The 26421-nt window shown below is 47.5% G+C and overlaps 1 protein-coding gene across 1 annotated transcript in view; it reads left to right on the top strand.

Annotated features, from left to right (window-relative positions):
* Positions 1-5863, top strand: part of LOC104994118 (2-acylglycerol O-acyltransferase 2-like) — a 17441-nt gene extending 11578 nt beyond the window's left edge. Inside the window, 4 exon segments of the mRNA XM_010847584.1 lie at positions 2863-3064; positions 3384-3558; positions 4855-5054; positions 5709-5863. Coding sequence (XP_010845886.1) covers positions 2863-3064; positions 3384-3558; positions 4855-5054; positions 5709-5863 — 732 coding nt within the window.
* Positions 5864-26421: the final 20558 nt, after the last annotated feature.

The following is a 26421-nucleotide window of genomic DNA, read 5'->3' as shown; positions in this document are numbered from 1 at the left end:
CACGGGCCTGGCGGTGTCTTAGGTTAGGGCTGGCTTTTCGCGTGGTAGATATCCCACAGTCTGGTTTGCTAGCCCAAATTATTTCGCTCAGATAGCGCTTGGGGTATTCAGGCCAGATTCTTGTGATGCAACCCACGCTGCGCCTCCCTGCCCAGCCCCCGCTTGCTAATGGCAGATGCAGGCGTCTGCGCTGCTTCTCCACTGGGGGAGTTACCGTAGGGCTCACAATCTGTGGGTTTTAATTGTTTATTTATTTTTCCTCCCTGTTATGTTGCCCTCTGTGCTTCCAAGGCTCGGCACAGATTTGGCAGTGAGAAGGTTTCCTGGTGTTTGGAAACTTCTCTCTTTTTAAGACTCCCTTCCCGGGATGGAACTCCGTCCCTCCCTCTTTTGTCTCTTTTTTTGTCTTTTATATTTTTTCCTACCTCCTTTCGAAGACTTGGGTTGCTTTTCTGGGTGCCTGATGTCCTCTGCCGGCATTCAGAAGTTGTTTTGTGGAATTTATTCAGCGTTTAAATGTTCTTCTGATGAATTTGTGGGGGAGAAAGTGTTCTCCCCGTCCTACTCCTCCGCCATCTTAGCTCCTCCTGGGTACCTCATGTTGATTTTTGATACTTACTCTGGCCCCATGTATCAGTCCTTAGTGATACAGCCCCTGAATTTGAGTGAACAGATCTTTGGTTCCTTTCCTAAATCTCAGACAGACTAAACCCTTGGATGTAAGCAGCTGTGATGGTTAATTGTCCAGTGGGGACAGGAAGGGGAGTGCATTTGGGACACAGAGAAGTGCCAGGCAGGGACAAGTGGCTTTCCTTAGGACACAGGAGAGAAGAATGTATAGTCTTCTGCGTATTTGATGTCTGAAGACGCGTATTCGATGTCTGAAGGTGGACATCAAAGGTTCTAATACAGGGTCTGCAACATGCCAGCTGTATGACTTTAGGTGAGTTACACATGCTCTCTGAGCCTCGATTTCTTCATGTGTAAAGTGGGAATGCTGCCACATACCTCATTGGGTTGTGTGGATTCCATAAGACATCAGGTGATCCTGGGGCTTCTAAGGACAGCATCTGGCTCTCTTTTCACACTTGGAGCTGCTCTCTGGCTCTATTTCACACCTGGAGCTGCTGTCAACTGCATCTCTGGCAGAAAAATTGTGTGGCATGGCTCTGTGTCTGTCTCATCTACATCTCTTCTGTCCCTCCTCTAGCTAGGTATCTATCTCCCCTGGAGGTTTTGTCAGTTGGGCACTACTGAAATTTTGGGAAAATGAACCTGATTTGCAACAATTCCACCTGCACAGTGTTTGGGATTGTTGGCCAGTGCAGGCCTTTGGCATCAGCACCTGCAGAAGGCAGAGAAAACAGAGGGAGAGATGACATGTAATTTGATGCCTCTGTCCTGGACTGAGGTCTGCAGGTGGCACTGTGACTGGTAAAGAACTCCCAAGTCATCCACATACCTGAAGAACAGGCCTTGCAGAAATCTTAAGGTGGCAGGAGGTAGGGGGCCAGGGAGTCTCTGCTGTCTACTGAAAAGATATGCACAACCTAAAAGTTATGAGGGGCTTTGTTCTGAGACCTTACTAAGGACAGTAGTCAGGAGATAGCCTCTCAGTAATCTCTGAGGAGCTGTTCCAAAAGGCAAGGGAGAAGTCAGGATTTACAGGGTTTTGCTGAGGAAAAAAAAAAAGCATGTAGTTAATCATCAGAAGATTAATGCCAGTCAAAGAGCAAACTCAGTAATGATATTAATGGTTTTCTACACATGGAGAGATGCAAAATCTGGGCTCATTGCAATTGTTCCTTTGATGTGCATCCTCACTGTCTATGACCAGTATCCTATCTTCCTCCATCCTGAATTCCTTTCAAGCCCCATTGTCAGTGGCAGCTACAGTGGCTGCTGGCTTGAACGCAGCAAGCGACATTCCTTGTCCTAACAACTCTACTGCAGCTACTCCACATCACAAGTCTTTGCACTCTATGACTCTTACTCTAGAGCTGCCACCTAATGGTAGTTTCTAGTGAAATTAAGAGACTATGTCTGAGCATTGGAGCTTGCTAAACACACCCTATGGGCTTCCTGAGCAGCTAATGGTGGAGAATCAGGTAATATTTTCCCCAGGAAAAGCTGCCTCCACCTCATGCTGAAGTTCAGTCCAGGAGCTGGGTTTCTATGGGAAGATTTCATATCCTGGAGCAGCAGTATCTACCCAGACCAAAGCCTGAGCAGGGATGCAGTGCTGCGGGCAGGCTGTGACCAGGTGTTAGGAAGTGCGGCAGACTTGGCAGGATACCTCCCTGAGCCCTCCCCTCCCATCACTAGGGACTTGTGCCCCTCTTCTCTGCCCCCACTTCACAGCACACTGGGGTCTCTTACACTGAGTCACAGGGATTCAGGTGTCAGCCCTCCACCCAGGACTGAACTCCAGCTGCCACTGTTCTTGGAGAGATGCTCACCCCCTCCTGCGATGGTTCCTTCATTCTGTGCGGGCTCTGCCTGGGATAAAGTCTCCCTTCATGTGGCATAGGGGTTTGTGTCCCCGTCACCCTCCCAGGAGTCTTGCCTCTGCCTTGTGCAGGGGCTCTTCCTCCCCTTGTAGGCTGTATCAGCTTCATCCATTCATGGGTCCATTCTCTCCCTCTTCATTCCATGTTCTCCCAGAGCATCTCCTCTGCTCCAGGCCTGCAACAGGAACAAGGATATTCAGACAGGCTGTCCCTAATCTCAGGACACTCACATGGGGGTGAGAAAGCACTTGGGCACAGGGAGCACATAAAAGAGGTCAGCACAGAAAGTCAGCAGGTGGACCAGCAAGGGCACAAGATGAAGCTCTGATTCACCAGATTGCTGTTCCTTCAGCTGGTCAAGACCACTGAGCTGGACCCCTCCCAGAACTACCTCACTGGCTTCCACCCTCATGGAATGGGGGTGATTGGAGCTTTTACCAACTTGTGCACGGAGGGCATGGGCTTCTCAGTTTTCCCAGGCATCTGCTCACATTTGATGATGCTGAACATGTGGTTCTGGTTCCCTTTCTTCAGGGATTACATCATGTCATTGGGTGGGTCCTCCTACTCCAGGTATCCCAGGAATTTTGTGAGGGCTGAAGGCATTAGGAGGGATTTTAAGGAGGGTGGTCAAATGTTCTGTACTTCTTCCAAGTGAATGTGTGGTAGACAAGGAGATAAGACCCAAAGAAGCATTTCCCACAGTTCTGTGCTCAGTGATGACCGTGGCGAGAGAGTTGGGCAAAGGGATAACACTCAGTGCCTGTCATCAGGGAGCTCCCAGCTGAGGTCTAGAGTAGAACCCAGGCCACATACTCCTGAACCATCCTTGCCTCCTTTACACTGTATGTGACTATCTTCCTTTCTCCCCAGGGCTGGTCTCAGCAGACAAGGAGAGTGCTGCTCACATTCTGAGCAGGAAAGGAGGTGGCAACCTGCTGTTCATCATTGTTGGGGGTGTCAAGGAAGCACTGAATGGCAGGCCTGGAGCCTACAAGCTGGTCCTGCGGAACCGCAAAGGCTTCATCAGGCTCGCCTTGACACATGGGTATCAGGAAGAGGGTTCAGAGTTTAGCTGGAGATTGGCAAGGATTGTATTTTGGAGGCAAGACTGCCGAGGCAAATGCAGATTCTATTTTGGCAAGGAGAGTCTCAATCCACTGACAATGAAGAGTCTGTCTTGGTGACCGATGTACTGTTTCATGCTCAAATACCCAGAGATGATTCTAGAAGAAAGATTTTGTGACTAAAGCATTAAGTCTCATGGATTATATTGCTGAAAGCTTGTGTTACATTTGAGACCTAGGGAATTTGGGGAATGGAGTTTGGGGCATAGCTTAGAGCTGTCTCTCATCTTGAAACATCTGTGAAGAATAGAAACAAGCCAGAGCCGAAGATATTTTTCCAGAAATTTTGCAGTTGTTTTATACCTGTGATGTTTCTCGGCAGTATTCTGGTCTCCCTGTCATGTAACTGGGAAGGGTTAATTTTGAATTTATGCTGGATCTGCTTCTGTGCCTTAGACCCTCATCTTGCAGCTTTTGTTGGTGTTAAGTCACTCAGTTGTGTTCAACCCTTTGTGATCCCATGGGTTGCAGCAAGCCAGGCTTCCCTGTCTATCACAAACTCCCAGAGCTTGTTCAAACTCATGTCCATCAAGTCGGCGTGCCATCCATCCTCTAGCTAGCATTACTTTGCTAGTGTGTGAGATGAGTGCAATTGTGTGGTAGTTTTAACATTCCTTGCCATTGCCTTTCTTTGGGATTGGAATGAAAACTACACTTTGTTAGTGTAGGCCCACATAATGGCCTGCCTAAGGGAGATAACCTGGGCCACCCACCTGTGAAGGATTGCAAGCAAGTGAAGCTAACACATTCCCCTACCTGAAATTTACCATTCTAGGGGATGTTTGCAAGGATCAAATAGTATTTCTACTTTGTTTCCTCACCTCCTCCCCATCTCTGATCCATAAAAGAACCTGGCAACCAGGCCCTGACAAGATGGTTATTTTGAGGTGCTAGCCTGCCATCTTCTCAGTCAGCCAGCTCCTGAAAAAGTCGATTCCTCATCCCAACAGTACATCTCAGATTCATTGGCCTATCTTTCAGCAAGCAGAGCTTGTACTCGGTAACAATCCCACTGCCAGTTGGTGGCCCTGAGAGGAGCCATGACCTGCCTGAAATCATAAACCATGGCAGGTCTGGGAGACACCTGAGGCCTCCTACTTTTGGTCCAGGGCTCTGTCCTGTGCTTGAGTTTCTGTTCATAGGTCCCTGAGGGAAGTTGGGTGACCAGCTTGTGCCTTCTTGCCCCTCCACACGCCCTCTCTCCTGTCTCCCTCTAGGGCAGCTCTGGTGCCGATCTTCTCCTTTGGGGAGAATGACATATTTGACCAGGTTGAGAACTCTCCTGGCTCCTGGCTGCACTGGTTCCAGGACCAACTTCTAAAGACCACGAGATTCTCCATCCCGCTCTTCTATGGCCGTGGAGTCTTCCAGTACAGCTTTGGTTTTATGCCCTACCGCCGGCCCATCACCACCGTTGGTGAGCCTAGACCTGGGCTGGGAGGGGAAGGGCTGCACAACAAGGGGCTTGGGCTTGTGCTTCAAAGGGATGTGGACAAAGGCCAGACACATTCTTGATCTCATGGAACTCATGTTCTAGATTGAGAAACAGACACACAGGTCAATGTAAAGCAGTCTGGGGAGGGAACTCTAACTAAGATAAACAGACCATTCTCCACTGCTGATTTCTGAGCACCTACTGTGTGGCAGGGACTGCACTGGCTCCTTACAAGCAACTGCTCAGTTTTCCCAACAACTTTGGAGGCAGGGACTATCATCCCCATTTTATCGATGGTGAATGTAGACTCAGAGAAAGTAAATCACTTCCAAAAGATCACCCTGCCCTTGAGTAAGGATGTTGAAACTTGAATCAGAATCTACTTGACTTTTATTATGCCAGAGAGGAGGGTTTGATTCTGAAAGGAGAATCGGAGAAGGTGAATACAAGAGAAGGGAATTCCAAGTCTGTTAGTATTGTGCATAAAATAGCAATCAGCAGGCTGTGAATGAGAGCCTGAGGAATTTTCCTTTAAATAATGGGCATGGGCTTTAGTGCATGGACTTAGCAGGATCTCTTCAGCTATTCAGACATTTCTCCTTGCTCTGGGCCACCACTCAGCTCTGTGTCTTGCAGTGGGGAAGCCCATCGAAGTGCAGAAGACACCACATCCCTCCCAGGAGGAGGTGGACAGGCTGCACCAGCGCTACATGAAGGAGCTGAGCAACCTCTTCGAAGCCCACAAGCTCAAGTACAATGTCCCAAAAGACCAACATTTGGAGTTATGCTGAGTACCTCTCCAGAGGAGGGGCTGCCCCAAAGGGCAGGGCTGGCATTAGGGAGGATGGAGGGAGGTGCTGTGATCCCAGAAGGTTTCCTGGAGGTGTCTGTTGAACACATCTCCAGAGCCTTCACTGATTCTTGCATCTCCACCCCATGCCAGGCCCTGGGTCACAGCTAGTTCTGTGGCAAAGGAGAACAGACTCTGGCATCAGTGATTTGCTCTCCTGCACTGACTCCTCTGTAGTGGGCCCTCTCCTTGGTTCTGCCCACTTGAGAAATGGAAGAGATGCTTGGAGAGAATGATGTCTATTTCTCCATCCTCTGTGGTCCTGTCACTCAATGGGCAGGACAAGAGCAGCTCCATTTGGCAGGTTTCTTTTCCTTTGCCTTGAGTGACAGCACAGAAGCAGCCCCCAGCTGCAATTCTTTCTCATACAAGCGCCTCCATCCTGCAACCTGCCTGTCTCAGCTCCTCCCTCCCTGAGATGAAGAGGAGGGTGAGGCCACACCCCCCTGACTTATCCTTGCACTTTTGAGTTTCTGAATCCTCTGAGCCCGAGTGCCAGCCAGAAGGGCTGGGAAGTAGGGAAAGAGGCTTGAGCTCTGTCACTGGATGAGTGACCAGGGGCAGACCTCTTCACCCTCTGTCTGAGCCTCAGTTTCCCCAAGGGACTGTGATGACCTCTGACCTCAACTGTGATGTCACACGGGCTGAGAGCTCCATGATGTGGCCACTACTCCTCATTTGTAACTTCAGCCTTGACCTTGACATAGAAAGGAGCTCCATAAATGTCAATTCATCAATGAAAGGATTGATTCAGTCTTCTTTTCTTCCACCCTAATCCCCAACTGGGAGCACTGGTCAAAGCCTCCCATTTAATCCCAGTCTGGCCCTGCAACCCTGCTGCCCTGTGTCCCCTTCCCAGATGGTGGCTCAGATGGGCCAGAGAGTGGCATGTTACCTATTCCTCCCTGACCAGTCAGCTCCAACTTACCACCTCTGCCCTGTTCTGTGGGAGACAAGGGGGAGGCTATGTGCAGACACAGGGCAGACCAGCCAGAGAAGGAACATGAGGAGTGAGTGTTCTGTGACCGCAAGCAGGGCAGACAGGGACATGCCTCTGATGAGACGAATTCTGGGTCACTGGGTCTGTGACACACATCATGAGTGAGGGACAGGATGGTAGGGTAGGGCCAGTACTGTGAACTCTCACGTCTAGAGTAGGAAAGCAAGTTCTTTTCCTTCCAGAAGCTAATCACGCCAATATGTACAAATGGAGGTGGGATTATTTTATGAATGTAAATTTGGGTCTAAGCCTGGGCCAGCCCTTTTCAGTGACTTTGCAAGTCAGATCCTTTTTAAACCTCAGTTTTGTTTTCAGAGAAAAAAGCATCACAATTCATAGCTTGGATTTATGAGTGGGAAAAATATTTTGAGATCATTGATCATTCTATGGCCTGTGAGGAGTGATGGGGAGTAGATGTAATTAGATTCTGGTTGTAAATGTGCCCAACATCTCATGATGACATCTTCTGACCCTAAAAGGTGGGTGCTATAGGGTCTCAAGAGAGGCGGAAATCAAAAGCAGTGTGGTTGAGAGGGGGAGTGATGGTTTCCACCAAGGAAGAGGGAGGAAGTGGCAAGTGGGCAGGACCATGAAGGATGGGCAAGATTTGCCAAGAGAGAAGTACCTGCCCACTGCAGTTTTCTAGTACTGGGTATTGAACTGGTGCAGACATTAGTGGCTAAAGAGGGCAAGGATTTGTTATGTCCACATCTCTGTGGATGGTTGGATGGTTATTCTCAGAGTTCCTGCTCTCCCACCTGCAGTGTCCTGGGAACTGCTGATCTCTTTCTTTTGACTCCTTATCTCCTCAATTTGGCCAATCAAAGGTCACCTCCTGGGACTTTTCTGGAGGTCCAGTGATTAAGATTTCATGTTTCTAATGCAGGGATGTAGGGAACTGGGATTATATCCTTGGTCAGGGATCTAAGGGCCTTCCCAGGTGGTGCTAGTGGTAGAGAACCCACCTGCCAATGTAGGAGAAGCAAGAGACGGGTTCAATCTCTGGGTCAGAAAGATCCCCTGGCTGAGGGCATGTAACCCACTCCAGTATTCTTATATCCTGGAGAACCCCATGGACAGAGGAGCCTGGCAGGCTACAACCCACAGCATCACAAGGAATCAAACTTGACTGAAGCGACTTGGTACATGTGCATGCAGGGAAATAAGATCCCATATACTGCATGACATGGCCAAAATATATAACTGAAGTCCACTTCTTGTCAGATGTCAGCGCGCTTCCCTTAACCTGAAAACCTGCTCTCCCAGCCCAGTGTCCTATATCACAGTTCAGTTCATTTTAGTCTCTCAGTCGTGTCTGACTCTTTGCAACCCCATGGACTGCAGCACACCAGGCTTCCCTGTCCATCATCAACTCCCAGAGCTTACTCAAACTCATGTCCATTGAGTCTGTGATGCCATCCAACCAGTTAGTTACTCATATTGTAGGCTAGCTTGGAGTGAAGAAGCCAAGACAGTAAGTAGGTGAGTCGTCAACTATGTCCCCAGGGAACTGGAAGCACCTGAAGGTTCCAATTCAGTTCACCCAGGAGGAGGCTGTCAACCTGCTCCAGGAGGGGACAGTTGCAGAGCTTAGAGTGGGGCTGGAGGATCCACTCCCAAGCTCTTCCATGCAGTTGCTGGCAGAAGGCTTCAGAGCCCTGCATGTGGGCCTCTCCAACACACTGCCCAGTGCTACTCACCAGGATTCTCCAGAGCAAGCCAGTCACAAAGTAGATAGAGCAAGAGTTCTAGAAGGAGACTAACACACGCGCGCGCACACACACACAGAAACCACATACCTTCTACAACCTAGTCTCTGAGTCACTCGCCATGAATTCTACCTCACTTTATCAGTTCCATGCAAGGCCCTAAGTCCAGCTCACACTCCATAGGATGGCGTGACACCTGGAGTGAAGTAACTCAGGGTGTATTGCAGGCACTACCACAGCAACAGCCCACGAGCCCTCAGGGATTGAACTAGGCAACCCCAGTGCTGTGGGTGTTGCAGGAGGCTGTCTGCCTGGAGGACACAGGCTGAGATGCCCACACAGCAAGGCCCTGGTGGGTCAAAGGTGTGAGCATGTTTACATTTTACATTTTTAAATGGTCATGTGTTTATGTGATATTCTCCAAGTTGCCTCTTTATTGTCATAGTATAAATATCTTTAAGCAGGATCTTTAAGAAAAGATTACTTCCCCTGGAATAGGGAGACTGGCACTTTGGACAGAAGGTGCCCCTTTCCTGAGAGAGTTAGGAGATGGGTCCACAAGATAGGACTTTTAGGCTACAGGAGACTAAGGGCTTCCAGTGCAGAAGCTAACAGAATACATACATTAAACAGCTGGTTCACACTGGACATAGAGCAGGCATTTAGGGGAGAGGAAAAGAAGTGGCTGGAAAAGTCAACTAAGACTGTCACCAAGGACTCAGGGCCCAGAAACAAATACTTTCCAGTGGGTTATTTTTTGTTTACTGTTTCCTTTCCTCTCCTTTATAATTTACACACTCACACAGGAAGGTAAGCTCCTTTCAAATAGTTGGTCTTGTTCTCAGTTGCATCTCCAGCTCCTAGAAGATTGGTGTTGATAAATGTTTATTGAATAAATGAATGTTTAATGTACAATGGAGCCAAAATAGTAGAATTGAATGCCAGGTTCCATCCTACTAGCTTGCTGTGTGAGTTTAGCCAACCTGCATACCCTCTCTGGGCCTCTGTAAGGGAAAGTTTTACATTTTTCCCCTTTGGTGTTATGAGATAAAAGAAGTGGGTCTCCCTTCCTCAGGACTGAAAGACTCCCAAGTTAGGATTTTGCCTGCTGACAGGAGTTAAAGGGTGAGCCCAGTGTGAGGGCAAGGTTGGGGCAGGGGACCGGGGGTCTTTTGGTCAAGGGGGAATGCCCTGCATGTGGGTTTTTCATAACATTTTTTTTCTAAATAAAAAACTAACACATGCTCTTGTAACACATCTAAACAAAATGTTTGTCCTAAAACTGAAAGTTTTCCCCATTATTAACAACTTGGTTTTATTCTCTAGAGCTGGTTTTCTGAAAGTGGGAGTGACCCACACAGACTTGATTTTGCCTAAGGGCAGAGACCTAACAAGGCTCTTTATCTTGGGCTTCCCTTGTGGCTCAGTTGGTAAAGAATCTATCTGTGATGTGGGAGACCTGGGTTTGATCCCTGGGTTGGAAAGATTCCCTGGAGAAGGGAAAGGCTACCCACTCCAGTATTCTGGCCTGGAGAATTCCATGGACTATACATGGGTCCCAAAGAGTCAGACATGACTGAGTGACTTTGACTTTTCTCACTGTGGTGACAAAATAAATAAATACAATTCATGTCAAAAGCTGCATATTTTGTCTCCAGTGACATTTTACCTCCTTCCTCCAGATTTGTGGGAGTCAGCTTGAGAAGGCCAGGAATTTCTGCCCATCTACAGTTGCACCACCAGCACCTGATGCATCGTAGGAGCTCTGTGTAAAGTGAGCATCTGTGAGCTTCAGCCTACTTTGTCTGGCTTATGAATCTTACTACTATTTAAATTGAGTCAAACGTCCCCTCTTCCTGGAAGCCTACCAGGAATGACAGCACAGTCTGTTCTACTTTCAGATGGTGTAAAAGTGGAAACTGACCTTCTTTAAGAGTATGAGTGTATGGTGTTGAGTGGAGTGAGTGGGTTTAAGGGGGAGCAATGTTCCCTGAGAATGAGGTTCCACCAACATCAAATTAGTTTCAGCCCCACAGATCCCCCACCTGTGAGAGGAAGCTGGGATTAGCCTGTGGTAGGGACCCAGAGTCATAAGTCAAAGGGAAATTCCTCACTGGGCCTGATTGTAGCCCTGCTTCAGTCCTGGCTACAGGCCAGTGACAGGTTGGTTTCTTTCTCTTTCCCTCATTCAGCAGGAAAGGGCAGGGCAGGCAGAGGAAAGTGCAGAAGCAAATACTAAGAGGTTGAAGGAGCTCAGGGTGTTGTAGGAACACTAAGTAGCTTAGTGTGGCCAAGAGTCCAGGGTGCATGTGGGTCAGTAAGGCTGGAGCAAGAGGGATTCAGGCCAGCTGTGAGGAGCCTGAATGCCAGGCTGAGCTGCTTGGATTGTGCTTCAAAGTTATGAGAAGTTGAATTAGAGGGGAGATCTGGTGGGATTTATCTATGGAAAGATGGACTGAGGGTAGGTAGAAAGGGGCTGGGCAGAAAGAATGTTTCCTTTTTTCTGAGATCCCAACCGTGGAAACTAGAAACAATTAATCCAATCACAACTCCCCTAGTCATTTATTAAGCATCTGGTTAATATAGATTACTTAACTAGACAGAGTGAGATGGAAGGGAAGACTGGAGTGAATAAGCAGCCTTGTGCAGTAGAAACAAGTGAGTTTGAAATTAGATCTACGTGGCTTCAAATCCAGGTTCCCAATGTGACGCTGCCCAGACTGTGTTCCCTCTTCCTTGAAGTCAAAAGAATCTGATTCCTTCCTCCTGGGGTGAGGGCTGGGCAGGACAGTGCTGTTGGTGCTGGGCATATGGGGAGAGCTAGCTCCTTCACACCGCTAACCACTAATGCTCCTGCTTCCCTTCCCAGCCATTCTCTGCAGTGTGGTCTTCATAGCCCTTCTGTTCACAAGATTCTGGATATCAGTACCCTGTATGCCATCTGGTGGTACCTGGATTGAGCGAAGCTGAGGCAGGGGGGCAGGTACATCAAAAGCGTAAGGTGCTAGGTCATATGGAAGTACATGAAGGACTATTTCCCCATCTCGGTAAGTATGGGGCTGGCTAGGGAGTGGTCAGGACCATAGTCCTCATGAGTCCATGGGGATGTTTGACCCCATGAGCAGTGAGCAGAATACTGGGCCGGGGGCAGGAGACAGGCTTCTATGACTATGTGGCTAGGAGACAAGTCAGCTTCTGTCTGGCTGTGGTTCTCCAACTTCAGTGAGGTGAGACCACTATGAGGACTGATGAAGGAACAGGATTTGAGGAAATGTGTAGGCCATGTAGTGCAGCACACTTAACATATCTTAGAGGTATAAAACCTTCAGCAGCCATGCTTGGAGGTGCAGGTATCAAGTCTTGTCCTTAGAAAACATCTAGCCCAACACTTCTTCAGTAAGAAGACTGTCACCAGGAGAGGGACAAAGGTGTGACCAAAGACACATAGCAAGTTCTTTTAGTGGTTTTAAAGTTTGTATATTAGCTTTGTATAAGGCAGTAAAGCAGAAAGCCCTGAACTGGTTCTCAGGATGGATCTTACCCCAAATTCCAGGATGCTATGTGCCCTTGGACAGAGTCTTTCCCCATTCAGAATCTCAATTTCCCCATGTATCCAGTAAGCATACTGCTCCCTCCTACTCTGAGTATCTGTTAACCTCTGACTCTCTGATTAAGGAAACTTCATGGCCATTGTGGAAAACTGACCATAGACTCAAAGGTCAGTCCTAATTGAAGAAAACAATAATTTTAGTGAATTTAACTCCTTTCTAGTATTACAAAAAGACTAAATCTTTGTATGTAAGCCCCTCGGCAAGAATGGCTTATTGTCAAAATATGATAGAAAGGCAGTAAGGACACAGAAGTGTGCCAGACAGGGGCATGCTGAAGGACAAGAGCGACTGTGGAGACCCAGGGACAGCCAGGGGGGCAGGAGGGAAACCAGGAGAGTGTGGTGTTCACAGGCCAAGTGATTGCAAGAAGAAGAAAGGAACCAACTGTGACTGAGGCTGCTGAGAAGTCAAGATAAGAGCTGAGAATTGACCACTGGATTCAGCAGCATGGAGGCCACTGGTGAACTTGTTAAGGGCGGTTCCATGGAACAGTGATGTCTGAAGTCTGGAGAAGGGAGGGCAGAATGGGAGTGAAGGATGTAGAATGCAGACGGCTTATCCATTGGGCATAGGAGGGGAGGTGGAGGAGATAGTGGGGACAAGGGATTTTTAGACGGAGGTTGTTACTGCATATTTATGGAGGAGAACACTGGACATGGATGGTGTTGGAGACAATTATTACAGCCAAGATTAATAGCTGGGAATGTGTGAAGAAGACAGGGTTTCTCTACACTTAGTGCTTCACTTGCCAAGTGATGGTGAGAGTCAAGCAGATAAAGAAAGATGCTCTGGCTTATAAAGCATTACCTGAGGAGACAAATGTCCTTCTCTTCCTCCATCTTTACCTGGATCCAAAAGTCTGGACTCAGGTCAGTTCAAAAATTTCTCCTAGGAAAGAGGCCCCCATCCTAAGGGCAGGGCACACTGGGGCTGGTTTGAGTTGGACACCCACCCACCAGCCCTCACAAATGCTTAGATAACCTCTAGAGCAACAAAATCCAGCAGGTGTTTCCAACCACAGCAGAGCTCAGAGAATCCTCTGGAGCGGGGAGCTGAGAAAAGAGATGTGGGCCAATTGGTGCCAGGAGCAGGAGTTTGTACATCGTCCCTTATCTTGGGGACAAAGAGGAGCCCAGGAGGGCTTTAAGTACTGGAGGGACGTGGTCCAATCTGTGTGGTACATGTCCTGTGGTTGAAGCCGAGAGATTCGTTGTGTTTGGGGTGTGGGAGGTAGACAGATGACAGGGAGCAGTAACAGTCTATATCAAGGGTCCCTAAGTATTGTTCCATGGTCAAAATCCAGCCCATTGGCCATTTTCATATCTATATACTCCATGAGCCATTTTAAATGATTTTCACATTTTAAATGATTTTCACATTTTAAATGATCACGTGTCTGTATAAAATTCTCCAAGTTGCCTCTTTAGCCTCAAAGTATAAATATTCACAATCAGGCTCTTTAAGAAAAGATTACTTACCCTGGTCTAGAGTGGCTGGCGGGGATGGAGAGAAGTGCCCCTTCTCAGAGATGGTTAGAATGGTCCATATGGTAAGGTTTAAAGGCTGGAAGGAGAGTAAGGGCTTCCAGTAGTGGAGTAAAGACCATGTATTTAGGGAGGAGCTGATTCGTGCTGGACATAGAGCTGGTGTCCATGAATGTTTGTTGAATGAATGAATGCTGGGAGGAAGATGTAGCCAAAATATTAGAACTGAATACCAGGTCCCATCCTACTCTCGTATACCCTCTTTGAGCTTCTGTAAAGTGGGGCTTTACATTTTTTCCCCTTTGTGTTATGAGGTGGAAGAAAGGGTCTCCTTCCCTCAGGAACTGAAAAGACTCCCTAGCAAGGATTTAGCCTGCTGACGGGAGTTAAAGGGTGAGCCCAGAGAGGGTATTCAGGTTTCATTCATTCAACAAACATTCATTCACTTGCCTTCATTCATTCAACAAACATTCATGGATACCAGGGTGAGCCTAAGTAGGGGGCTTCCCTGGTAGCTCAGCTGGTAAAGAATCTACCTGCAATGCGGGAAACCTGGGTTCGATCCCTGGGTTGGGAAGATCTGCTGGAGGAAGGAAAGGCTACTCACTCCAGTATTCTGGCCTGGAGAATCCCATGGACTATACAGGTCACAAAGAGTTGGACACGACTGAGCAACTTTCACTTTCACTTCAGGGTGAGGGCGTGGTGGGATGTGGGGAGGTCTCTTGGTCAAGAGGATGCCTCATGTGTGAGTTCCTTCCTAACATTTTTTTTCTAATTACAAAACTAGTTCACCATATTATAACACATCCAAAGAAAATTTGTATGGAATGTGAAAGATTTCCCCTAATCCTGCCCTCCAGGAACCACTATTAACAATTCAGTTTTATTCTCTAGAGCTGGTTTTCTAAAAGTAGGAATGGCCCACACAGACTTCAATTTTGCCCAAGGGCAGAGACCTAGCTGGGCTCTTGTTCTTCACAATGTAATGACAAAAACATAAATAAATAAAATTTAAAACAAAATCTTAGACATCTTGTTTCCGCTGGCATCCTGTCTCCTTCCTCCAGATTTATGGCAGTCAGCATGAGAAAGCCAGGAATTTCTGTTAGTTCACAGTTGTACCACTGGCACTGACATATCATAGGAGCTCTATGTAAAGGGAGCATCTGTGCACCCCGACTTACTTTGTTCGGCTTGTGAAAATTAGGGACAAAGGTGTGACCAAGGACACACAGCAAGTTCTTTTAGTGGTTTTAAAGTTTGTGCATTAACTTCGGGTAAGAAGTAAGGCAGAAAAACAGGCACGAACTGCTTTTCATGATGTATCCCGCCCCAAATTCCAGATGCTGTGTGTCCTTGGTCAGAGCCTTGCTCAGTTAGTTCCTTAGTGTCCTCATGTATCTAGTAAGCACACTGCACCCTCCTACTCTGAGTGCCTCCTAATTTCTGACTGTCTCAGGGCACCTCACGGCCATTGTGGAAACCTGACCGTGGTCTCAAGGATCAGTCGTCTCATTGAAGCAGACTTAATGATCTGAGTGAATTTAACTCCTTCCCAATATTACAAAAGACTAAATCTTTGGATGTAAGCCCCTCAGCAAGAATGGTTTATTGTCCAGATAAGATGGAAAGGCAGTCAAGACACAGCAGGATATCAGGCAGGGGCAGGTGACTACCCTCTGGAAACAAGAGAGAAGAATTATATACAGTGTGACCTATGGAGCTAGAGGGATTAATTTCTAATACCAGGTCTGCAACATACCACTGTGTGATGTTGGATGAGTTACACAGTCTCTCTGAGCCTCCATTTCTTCATATGTAGGGTGGAAATGATGTCATATACACAATTGGGTTGTATGGATTCCATGAGACATCAAGTCACCCTAGGGCCTTGAAAAAGCAGTGTATGGCTCTCTTTGCACCTGGAGCTGCTGACAGTTGTCCATGGCAGATAAATAGTGCTGAGGAGCTCTGTGCTTGTCTTATCCAGAGCCCTCCTATCCTTCCTACACTGAGGAAACTCTCAAGGAAGGTTTCTCAACCCAGGCACTATCGACACAGGTAGGACACTGGACTTCATTTGAAGAAAACCTACGTGCACAGTGTTTGAAATTATTGCCCACTGCAGGCCTGTGACAAAACAAGCAGCAATGGGCCAAGTGACCTGCAGAGAACAAGATGACATACATTTTGATTCACCTGACCGCGAGTGGGAGGCTTCAGGAGCAGCCCTCTTACCTGCAGATTCTGTTGTTGTTGTTCGGTTGCCAAGTTGTGTCTGACTCTTCACAACCCCAAGGACTGCAGCAGCATGCCAGGTTTTGCTGTCCCTCATAATCTTCCAGAGTTTGTCCAAGTTCATGTCCTGAGTCAGTGATGCCATCCAACCATCTCATCCTCTGTCATCCTCTTTTCCTTCCACCTTCAGTCTTTCCCAACATCAGGGTCTTTTCCAATGAGTCAGTTCTTTGCATCAGGTGGCCAAAGTATTGGAGCTTCAGCTTCAGCATCAGTCCTTCCAGTGAGTATTCAGGGTTGATTTCCTTTAAGATTGACTGGTTTGATCTCCTCACGATCCAAGGGACTCTAAAGAGTCTTCTCCAGCACCACAGTTCAAAAGCATAAACCAAATCCCTGGATACCACCCATACCTACAGTCTGAAGGGAGACATGGCCCTGCCCTCAGGGAACCCCCCTCCCAGTCTGAAGGGAGACACAACCATGCCTGAGGAACCTATTCTAGAAGACTCATATCCCTGCCTTAGGAAGCTACAGTCTGAGGGGGAAATACAACCCTGCCTAAGGGAGCCAAACTATGAGAGTGGACACAGTCTTGCCTAACAGAGTCCAAATCTGAGGGCAAACACAGCCTTGCATCAAGGAGCCATCCTGAGAGGAGACACAGCCCTCTGCTTAGAGCTCCAGTCTAAAGGAAACAGAGCCCTGCCTCAGGAAGTAGAGTGTGAGAGTAGACACTGACTTTCCTCAGGCAGATCTTGTCTAATGGGAGGTTTGTCTCAGGGAGCCTGATAAAGAGGAGTTACATGCCCCACAGGGAGCCCATATCATTGGAGACACAATCTTGCCCCCAAGGACCCCAAAATGAGGGGGTACACAGCCATACCTCAGGGAGCAGCAGTATCATGAGAGCAATACCCTGTTTCAGGAATTTCCAGTCTGAAGGGAGACACAACCCTTCCTCAGAGAGCTCTCATTTTAGGGGAGACACAGCCTCCTCAGGGGGGACACAACTCTGGCTCAAGGTTGTGCAGTCCAGGGGATAAACAACACTGCCTCTGGCACCCCCAGTCTTTGGGGAGACATAGCCCTGCCTTCAGGAGGGCCTGTCTGAGGGGAGACAGTCCTGCCTCAAGGAGACCTAGTCTGAGTGGAAACCCAGCCTTGTCACAGGGAGCTCCACCATGAGAGGAGACACAACCCTCCTCTCAGAGAGTCCCAATTTAAATGAGATACAATCCTGCCTCAGGAAGCTGAAGTGTGAGAGTGGACAAGCTCTGCCTCAGGTAGCCTAGCTCTGCAGGGAGAAATAGCCTTTCCTCAACCAGATCTAGTCAAATGGGAAACACAGACCAACCTCAGGGAGCCTGAATCTGAGGAGAGACTGGCCTTCCACCAGGAGCACCATCTGAAGGGAGACACAACCTTGCTGCAGCAATTCCACACTGATGGAGTACACAGGCCAGGGAACGTCAAGTTGAGGGAAACATAGACATACCCTCAGGGATCCCCAATCTAAAGGGAGACACAGCCCGGCCTCAGGGAGCCCCACTCTGAGGAGAAGCATAGTCCTACTTCAGGGATTTCCAGTCTCAAGGGAGAACAACCTTGTCTCGGGGTGCCAAATTGTTAGCATAGACATATTGTGCCTCAGGTAGCCTCATCTGAGGATAGACACAGCCTTTCCTCAGTGAGACCTAGTTTAAGGGGAGGAACAGCCCTGTTTCAGGGAGACTGAATCTGAGGAGGACAACACTGCTAATGGGAAGCCTCATCTGAGGGGAGATACAAGTCTGTTTCAGGGAGATCCAGTGAGGTGAGACACAACCTTTCCTCAGCAAGGGCAAGTCTGAGGAGAGACATATGCCTGTACCAGGAATTCCCAGTCTAAGAGGAGACACATCCCTGCCTCAGGGAGTTCCACTTTGAGAGGAGACACATCTATCCCCTCAGAGAAGAAAGAATGTGTTAGTGGCTAAGTTGTGTCTGACTCTTTCCAACCCCATGGACTGTAGCCGCCAGGCTTCTCTGTCCATGGAATTCTTCAGGCAAGAATACTGGAGTGGGCTGCCATGCCCTTCTCCAGGGGATATTCCCAACCCAGGGATGGAATCCAGGTCTACATTGCAGTCAGATTCTTTACCTTCTGAGCCACCAGGGAAGCCCCTCCCATGGGAAATCCCCAGTCCAGATGAGACACAGTCTTGCCTCAGGAAGTTAAAGGGCAAGAGTATACACAGCCCTGCCTCAGGAAGATCTAGACAGAGGGATTTGCCATTTCAGGACAGACATAGCCCTGTGTGAGGAAATTTCAGTCTGATAGGATGTGCAGCCTTGCTCTCAGGGATCCCTAGTCTGAGGGGAGATACACCCCTGCCTCAGGGAGCACCAGTCTGAGAAGATTCACAGTCTTACCCTCAGGGAAACTCAGCCTGAGGGTAGACACTGACCTTTCCCAGGAAGATCCAGTCTGAGGGGAAGGACAGCCTTCCCTCAGGGAACTGCAACTGAGGGAGGCACAGCCCTGGCCTCAGACAGACTCACTCTAAAGAAGACAAAGCCGTGCTTCAGGAGTACACATAGCCCTACCTTGGAAAGACCTAGTCTGAGGGGAAACACAACCCTGCCTCAAGGATCCCCAGTCTCAAGAAGACACATTCCTGCCCTCTGGGACTTCTTATTTAAGGGGAGACATAACCCTGCTTCAGGGAGGTCTTGTCTGAGGGGAGACAGAGCCCAGCCTCATGGAGCCTCAATTTGAAGAGCTGCTCGGCCTCAGGTCACCCCAGTCTGAGGGGACATAACCTTTCCTCAGGGAGCTTGGATCTGTGAAGAGACAGCTTCACCAACAGAAGTCTCTTCTGAGGGGATAAATAACCCTGCCCTAGGAATCCTCAAATTGAGGAGGTACATGGTCCTGCCTCAGGGAGCAGCAGTGTGAGGTGAAACCTCCTTCAGGGATTTCCAGTCTCTGGGTGACAGAGCCCTGCCTCAGGATCTCCTGTCTAAGGTGAAATACAGCACAGTGTGAAAGTAGACACAACCCTGCCTTAAGGAACCCCAATTTGAGGGGACACATAGCCTTGCTTAAAGAAGATTCATTCTGAGTGGAGATACAAACAGAATTGTCTTTAGTTTAATAGAAACTCTCAACTCCTCTCTAGAATGGGGGGGCTCTGCAGGTCAGCTGAAGGGAGAAGAGGGGAGAAGGGCACTTAGACTGTGGGACCGCCTCCTACAGACATTGAAACTCTTCTAGTCATGCCATCTGAGATTCTCTGAAAACTTGTGCTAGAGGTTAAGATCACATCTCCAGGGTTTTATACCTGGCACTGATTCTTCTTGGCAGTATGACCTTGAACAAGTTACCTAACTTCCCTGAGCCTCACTGCCTCACCTGTAACATGAATATGATAGCAATTTCTAACTCCAAAGGATTGTTAGGAGGATTATAGGAGATATTACATTAAAGTAACTAACACAGTGCATGACAGTTGGCAATGCAAGACAGGGGTATTTTTATTATTTCAGAATCTTGGAGTGGCCTAACTTCTTAGAACCCATCATCCAATAAGGGTGAAAGGCAGGCAGTAAGAGCACTTACCTGCAGGTATGACCATGGGCATGGGTACCTGCCCTTAGGCAGGGCTGTGTCCTCCTGAGACTGGAAATTCCTGAAGCAGAGAATGTCTCCCCTCATACTGCTGCTCCCTGAGATACGGCCATGTGCCCCCTCATTTGGGGATCCTTTGCATTCAAATACCAGCTCTCTCAGCAGCCTGCAATGTTACCTCACAGATTATATCCATATCTGGAATATTTTGCATTTCCAAGAAACTCACATATGTTAGTCTTCCCTGGGAGAGGGCTGAGCAAGGACTTCTCAGATCCATGTTACCATGAGATGTTAGGATTACAGAACTTCTTATAGGAAGGATGGTTTTCTCTGATTCACTGAAAGAAGTGCCTTCTCTCAAAGGATGGCAGCCTGGTGGACGTCCTTTGTGCAGCAGGGAGAGGAGACTCCCCTTCTTTCTCAACTGCTTCCACCAGTCCCACTGCCAGGGTCAGTAAGCTATAACCAGTATCTGAACAACCTGTAAGATAAGAATAACTTGTACAGATGAACATTTGCCATCATTTGATGGTATGAACGTTGACTGAGACTCAACTAGATGAAAAGTCAGTCTCCCCAAATTCTGCCATTCTCATGAGTTGACCAGTAATATAAAAAGCTATATTCAACTTTTTACTTTCAATGTTGTCTATTGAAATTTCTTCCTCTCCTGTTACAGAAGTACATTCATAACACCCTTCCAATTGCCTTCCAGAAATCAGCTGCCCTACATTCCACTCAAATCAGTCTCAAGCCATCCCCATATCCACCCTGCACTTTGGAGCCAGAAGGACCTCCCAGAGTAGGCCTGACACCATCAGTCCCATGATGAAAACTGCCTGGTGGATTCTCTTTGTCCTCAGGGTGCCTCTAACCCTTTGGCTGGCTTACTGCCCTTTTCAGTGTGGGCTCTGCCTTCCTCACCAGCTACTTCCTACCCTCCTCCAGCTTTGTTGAGCTTCCTCCAATTCCCTAGGCCATCGAGCTTCCCTTTGTGCCGGCATTTTGCAGAGACTGTTCCCTCTGCCTGAAAGCCCTTTTACCCAAATCCCATTCCTATTGGCCTTTTAGGAGCCCTTTCAGACTCTATCTCCTCAGAAATACTTCCCTGATAGCACCCGCTCCGGGCTGTCATGTGTCTCCTCTGGGCTTCCACAGTCCTTGGCTTCTGTCTACTCAGCATTCACCAAGTTTTTAAAAATAACTGTGACCTCTCTTAGCCTGGAAGCCCCTCAGAGCCAGGAGCAATTTGATTCTGAACTGAAAACCCTTGGTTCCCACTGGCCATGTTTGTGCTGGCTCCTGACACTTGGGGAGGATGCAGGCTACCTGTCAGGGGCTGCAACTCAGGGTCCCCATTTCATTCCTCTTATGACTGCAGGTCCTCATCTGTGCACTGCGGGCAGGGGTACCCCGGTTCTAGACGGACGAAGGCCTAGATCAAAGGTGGGTGTGGAACTGTGGGGACATGGGTGGGGTAGATGGGGCAGGAGGCAGCAACTGAGCTTCCAGATGCTTTTATCATTGCTTCACAAGCAACACCAGACTTTGCATGATCTGAGCAATTCCAGCCAAAGGTCACTTTTCTGAGAAAGCTGTAATCAGCCTGGCCCTGGACCCTTCCCAACTCTCTACCTCTTCTTCCAGGAATGAAAGGGACTTGAAAGGCGATGCTTCACGTGTGAGCTCAGGACCATGCACATACAATGGATTGTGAAAGGCTATGGATACATTTCTGTCCCAGGATCTGTGTGTGCATTTGGGTTCATATCACTGCCTGCACACGCCCCAGCATGAGTCTCTGTTAGCACATTTTGTGACCAGTGCCTGACCTCCACACTGTCACCCAAGTGTATTCCTGGCTTTTGGGTCTGAATACTTAGCTGTGTACATGTCTCATGAACGTGCAAAGCAGGAGTTCAGAAGCTGCAGGAGAGTCAAGCCCCTCAGTCCCTCCAGACTGTGACATCCTGCTCCCTGGGGCTCCCCTGATGCTGTACCCTGCAATCTCACTCCAAAGCTCCACCTCACCTGCAGCTTCAGGCTCCCAGATGATCAGTGTCCTCACCCTGCTGCTGTCCATCCAGGGCTGTTGGGGGAGACCTGGGGTCCTGAAACATGAGGATGAATCTTAAGGGCGGTGAGGGAACACTATTGGTGCTCCACCAGATTCCTTTCCCCATGACTTTGAACGCCATTCTGGGCTAGTGTCAACCTTGCTAACACCTGTCCCTGCACCTCTCCTGGGCTTCCTGACTCCACTGAGGACACAGTCCCAGGAGCAGAGTAGGTGAACATAGCAAGTTTACAGCACACCCTCCTGCTTCACCCAAGGGCCCCTCGGCCCAGACTGACTGGGGAAGCCCAGCTCCTTGCTCTAAGCAGTAACACACTTGGGACATCATGTTTGCTGTCCTGCAGGATGGGCTGAAGCTGCTTCTGGTATGGGTCACACCCTGCTTATCTGCTTCCCCTTCTTCATTCTGCTGCCTCAGCTTCTGTTTTAGTTTCTCCCGTGGGCATTTCCTCAACAAACCAAACTCACTGGACTCCTGTCCTATGCCAGGATCTGCTTCTGGGGAATTTGAACTAAAAACGAAGAGCTAGAGTTAGAAACCACTGACCCCCAACTACCTCTACACAACCTGGCTGAACAAAGAGCACGATGAGTCCACAAGGGGATGGGTATCTCCAGAAGCTCCTCTTGGCCTATGATGTCCTACCTTCCTTGTTATTGTCCCCCAACTCTCTCTACCTTTACTGAAGGCCCCAGGCCCTCTCTGAAGCACCACCACAGTCCTGGGTAAGAAGGTTTCTCAGCCTCCTGGCTCCCTGTTCCTGAAGGTGTCTCCTTAAACCATCAGCTCCCCTTGGAGAATGAAGCGGTCACAGACAGAAAGCAGGAAAAGAGTTATCCTTCCAAGTGGAGTCAGCAAGGCAAGAGTTGCTCTGTCAACACCCTCCACATGCTGACTTCAAGGTGGTGCAACTGGGAGCACATGGGGGTCCAGGGGACAATACTAGACTTTCTGTTCCTCAGAGGGGGCCTCTTATGGTAGAAAGGGCTCCATTCTGGAATACGGGATTCTTCATCCCAATGGCACCTCTGTCATCATCTGGCTGAGTAACTTCAGGGAGTCAGCTGATCCTTAGAAGGTCTCAGTATCCTCATCTGTGAAGCCAGAAATGGAACACAGTAAATATTATATTCAGAGCACAGGATTCAAGCTTCAAACCCACCTATGCATGTGACACTCTCTCAGAATGAAGGAACCAGCTGCTCATTTCCTCAGCAGTTCCATTTCCTCTTGTGTCACTGGAGATGCCCAACCTCAGGCTTGTGAGGGTGACAGGAGATAACCACAGAGCCCTATGCAGTCCTTCATGGAATCAGCTTTGGGCGCTAGTAGCTATTTTTCCTAGTGTTATACGGAAATCCTAAAATATGATGCTGTTAAAGTGTTGCACTCAATATGTCAGCAAAGTTGGAAAACTCAGTAGTGGCCACAGGACTAGGAAAGATCAGTTTTGATTCAATCCTAAAGAAGGGCATACTGTTCATGGGGTTCTCAAGGCAAGAATACTGAAGTGGTTTGCCATTCCCTTCTCCAGTGAACCACATTCTGTCAGACCTCTCCACCATGACCTGGCCGTCTTGGGTGGCCCCACATGATGCTGGGAAAGATTGAGGGCAGGAGGAGAAGAGGACAACAGAGGATGAGATGGTTGGATGGCATCACTGACTCTATGGACATGGGTTTGGGTGGACTCTGGGAGTTTGTGATGGACAGGGAGGCCTTATGTGCTGCGGTTCATGGGGTTGCAAAGAGTTGGACACGACTGAGTGACTGAACTGAACTGAAAGAAGGGCAATGCCAAAAAATGTTCAGTCGAGCTCATTTTACATGCTGAGTAAATTTTACATTTTACATTTACATTTTACCTATTGAATAAGGTTATGCTCAAAATCTTTCAAACTAGGCTTCAGCAGTACTTGAACCGAGAACTTCCAGATGTACAGGCTGGGTTTAGAAATGGCAGAGAAACCAGAGATCAAACTGCCAACATTCATTGGATCATAGTAAAAGCAAGGGAATTCCAGAAAAACATCTACTTCTGCTTCATTGACTACGTGAAAGACTTTGACTGTGTGGATCACAACAAACTGTGGAAAATTCTTCAAGAGATAGGAATACCAGAATGCCTTACCCATCTCCTGAAAAACTTGTATGCGGGTCAAGAAGCAACAGTTGGAACTGGACATGGAACTATGAACTGGTTCAAAATTGGGAAAGTAGTATGTCAAGGTTGTATATTGTCACCCTACTTATTTAACTTCTATGCAGAGTACATCATGTGAAATGCCAGACTGAATAACTCACAAGCTGGAATCAAGATTGCTGGGAGAGATATCAACAACCTCAGATATGCAGATGATACTACCCTAATGGCAGAAAGTGAAGAGGAACTAAAGAGCCTTTTGATGAGGACAAAAGAGGAAAGTGAAAAAGTTGGCTTAAAACTCAACATTCAAAAAATGAAGATCATGGCATCTGGTTCCATCATTTCATAGCAAATAAAAGGGGAAAAAGTGATAGATTTTATTTTCTTCAGCTCCAAAATCACTGTGCGTGGTGACTGCAGCCATGAAATTAAAACAGGCTTGCTCCTTGGAAGGAAAGCTATGACAAACCTAGACAGTGTATTAAAAAGCAGAGACATCACTTTGCTGACAAAGGTCCATATAGTCAAAGCTATGGTTTCTCCAGTAGTTGTGTGGGGATATGAGATTTGAACCATAAAGAAGGCTGAGTGCTTAAAAATTGTTGCTTTTGAATTGAGGTGCTGGAGATGACTCTTGAAAGTCCCTTGGACTGCAAGGTGATCAAACCAGTCAACCCTAAAGGAAATCAACCTTGAGTATTCATTGGAAGGACTGATGCTGAAGCTGAAGCTCCAATACTTTGGCCACCTGATGTGAAAAGCCGATTTATTGGAAAAGACCCTGATGCTGGGAAAAACTAAGGCAAAAAGAGAAGAGGGCAGCAGAGGATGACAGCATCACTGACTCAATGGACATGAATCTGAGCAAACTCCGAGAGACAGGGAAGGACAGGGAAGCCTGGTGGACAGGGTTGCAGAGTCAACAAGGACACACCTTAGTGACCGAACAACAACAACAAATGGGAAGATAGAGAACAAGATAGAGGAACCTACCTTGGGTGACCTCCTACGACTCCCAGCAGCCTCGCAGCACTTGCCTGCTTCTGCACTGTCATGTGAGAAAGAAATACTCTTCTCTTTTGTTTGTACAACTGCTCTGGGATGTTTATTTAGTCTTTTAGTGGTTCTGGCCATGCTTGAACTAATTTGAGGTAAATGAAATAGTGTGGAACTAAGATACAGGAAAATAAAGTTGGGTAACATGGGAGGACATGATCAGAGTTAAAGTATTCCAAAGTCCTTTGTTGTTTGTGAGAAGAATAGACGTATTCATTAACTTAGCAATCTAAAAAGTATATTAACTTAAAACACTCACTGAGACAAAGAAATGGGAATATTGACAGTTTTATCAATGCCAGAAAAGAGGGAGAAAATGCATAGATAAAAAACATGGCAAAGAGGAAATAGAGTATAAGATGGTAAGAATATTGCAAATATGTCAGTGATGGGGTCAATGGTTCAGATGGTGAAGAATCTTCCTGCAATGCAGGAGACCTGGGTTCGATCCTTGGGTCAGGAAGATCCCCTGGAGAAGGAAATGGCAACCCACTCCAGTATTCTTGCCTGGGAAATCCGATGGACAGAGGAGCTTTGTGGGCTACAGTCCATGGGGTTGCAAAGAGTCAGATACGACTGAGCAACTAACACTTTCAATTCACGCTTCAAATGTAAATTATCTAAACTTTCCAGTTAAAAGATAGAGTATGTCAGAGGTAGAAAAATAACAACTAAAATAAAATACAGCTATACATTGTTTGTAGAGGACATATTTAAACACAATGCACATAAGCATGTAATAAAGTGATGGAAACTGTGTAGCGGGCAAATGCTAACACGATACTGGATGCCTGGGGCTGGTGCACTGGGATGACCCAAAGGGATGGTACGGGGAGGGAGGAGGGTTGAGGATGGGGAACACGTGTATACCTGTGGTGGATGCATGTTGACATATGGCAAAACCAACACAATATTGTAAAGTTAAAAAATAAAATTAAATTAAATTAAAAAAAAAAACAAAACAAAAGGAAGGTCCTATCACTATGTTAATATCAGACAGAACTGACCTTAAAACAAAAGGCATTACTGAGGATAAAAAATGGTCACTATATAAAAATAAATGAAACAATTTACCAGAAATATAGATAATAGTTTGCATCTCATAATATAACTTCAAAATGAATGGAGCAAAACATTGCAGAATCAGAAAAGTGCACAAATCCATCATCATCATTATCATCATCATCAGAGAGAGATTTTTTTTAAAAACACATCTAAGTAACTGGTAAAACATACGCATAAATGTTGCTAGGAATGTAGAAGATTTTAAAAATTAAAGATCCTGCACCCAAGAACTAGATTCAGACAGTACTAGATTCCAGTACTTTTGCCTAGAAAATCTAGATTGGTAGGCTGCAGTCCATGGGGTTGCTAGAGTCGGACACGACAGAGCAACTTCACTTTCACTTTTCACTTTCATGCATTGGAGAAGGAAATGGCAATCCACTCCAGTGTTCTTGCCTGGAGAATCCCAGGGACGGGGAAGCCTGCTGGGCTGCCGGCTATGGGGTCGCACAGAGTTGGACACGACTAAAGCGACTTAGCAGCAGCAGCAGCA

This window comes from Bison bison, unplaced genomic scaffold, assembly GCF_000754665.1.
Source record: "Bison bison bison isolate TAMUID 2011002044 unplaced genomic scaffold, Bison_UMD1.0 scf7180017864251, whole genome shotgun sequence".
Classification (NCBI taxonomy): Eukaryota; Metazoa; Chordata; class Mammalia; order Artiodactyla; family Bovidae; genus Bison; species Bison bison.
This window is presented reverse-complemented; position numbering and strand designations above follow the sequence as displayed.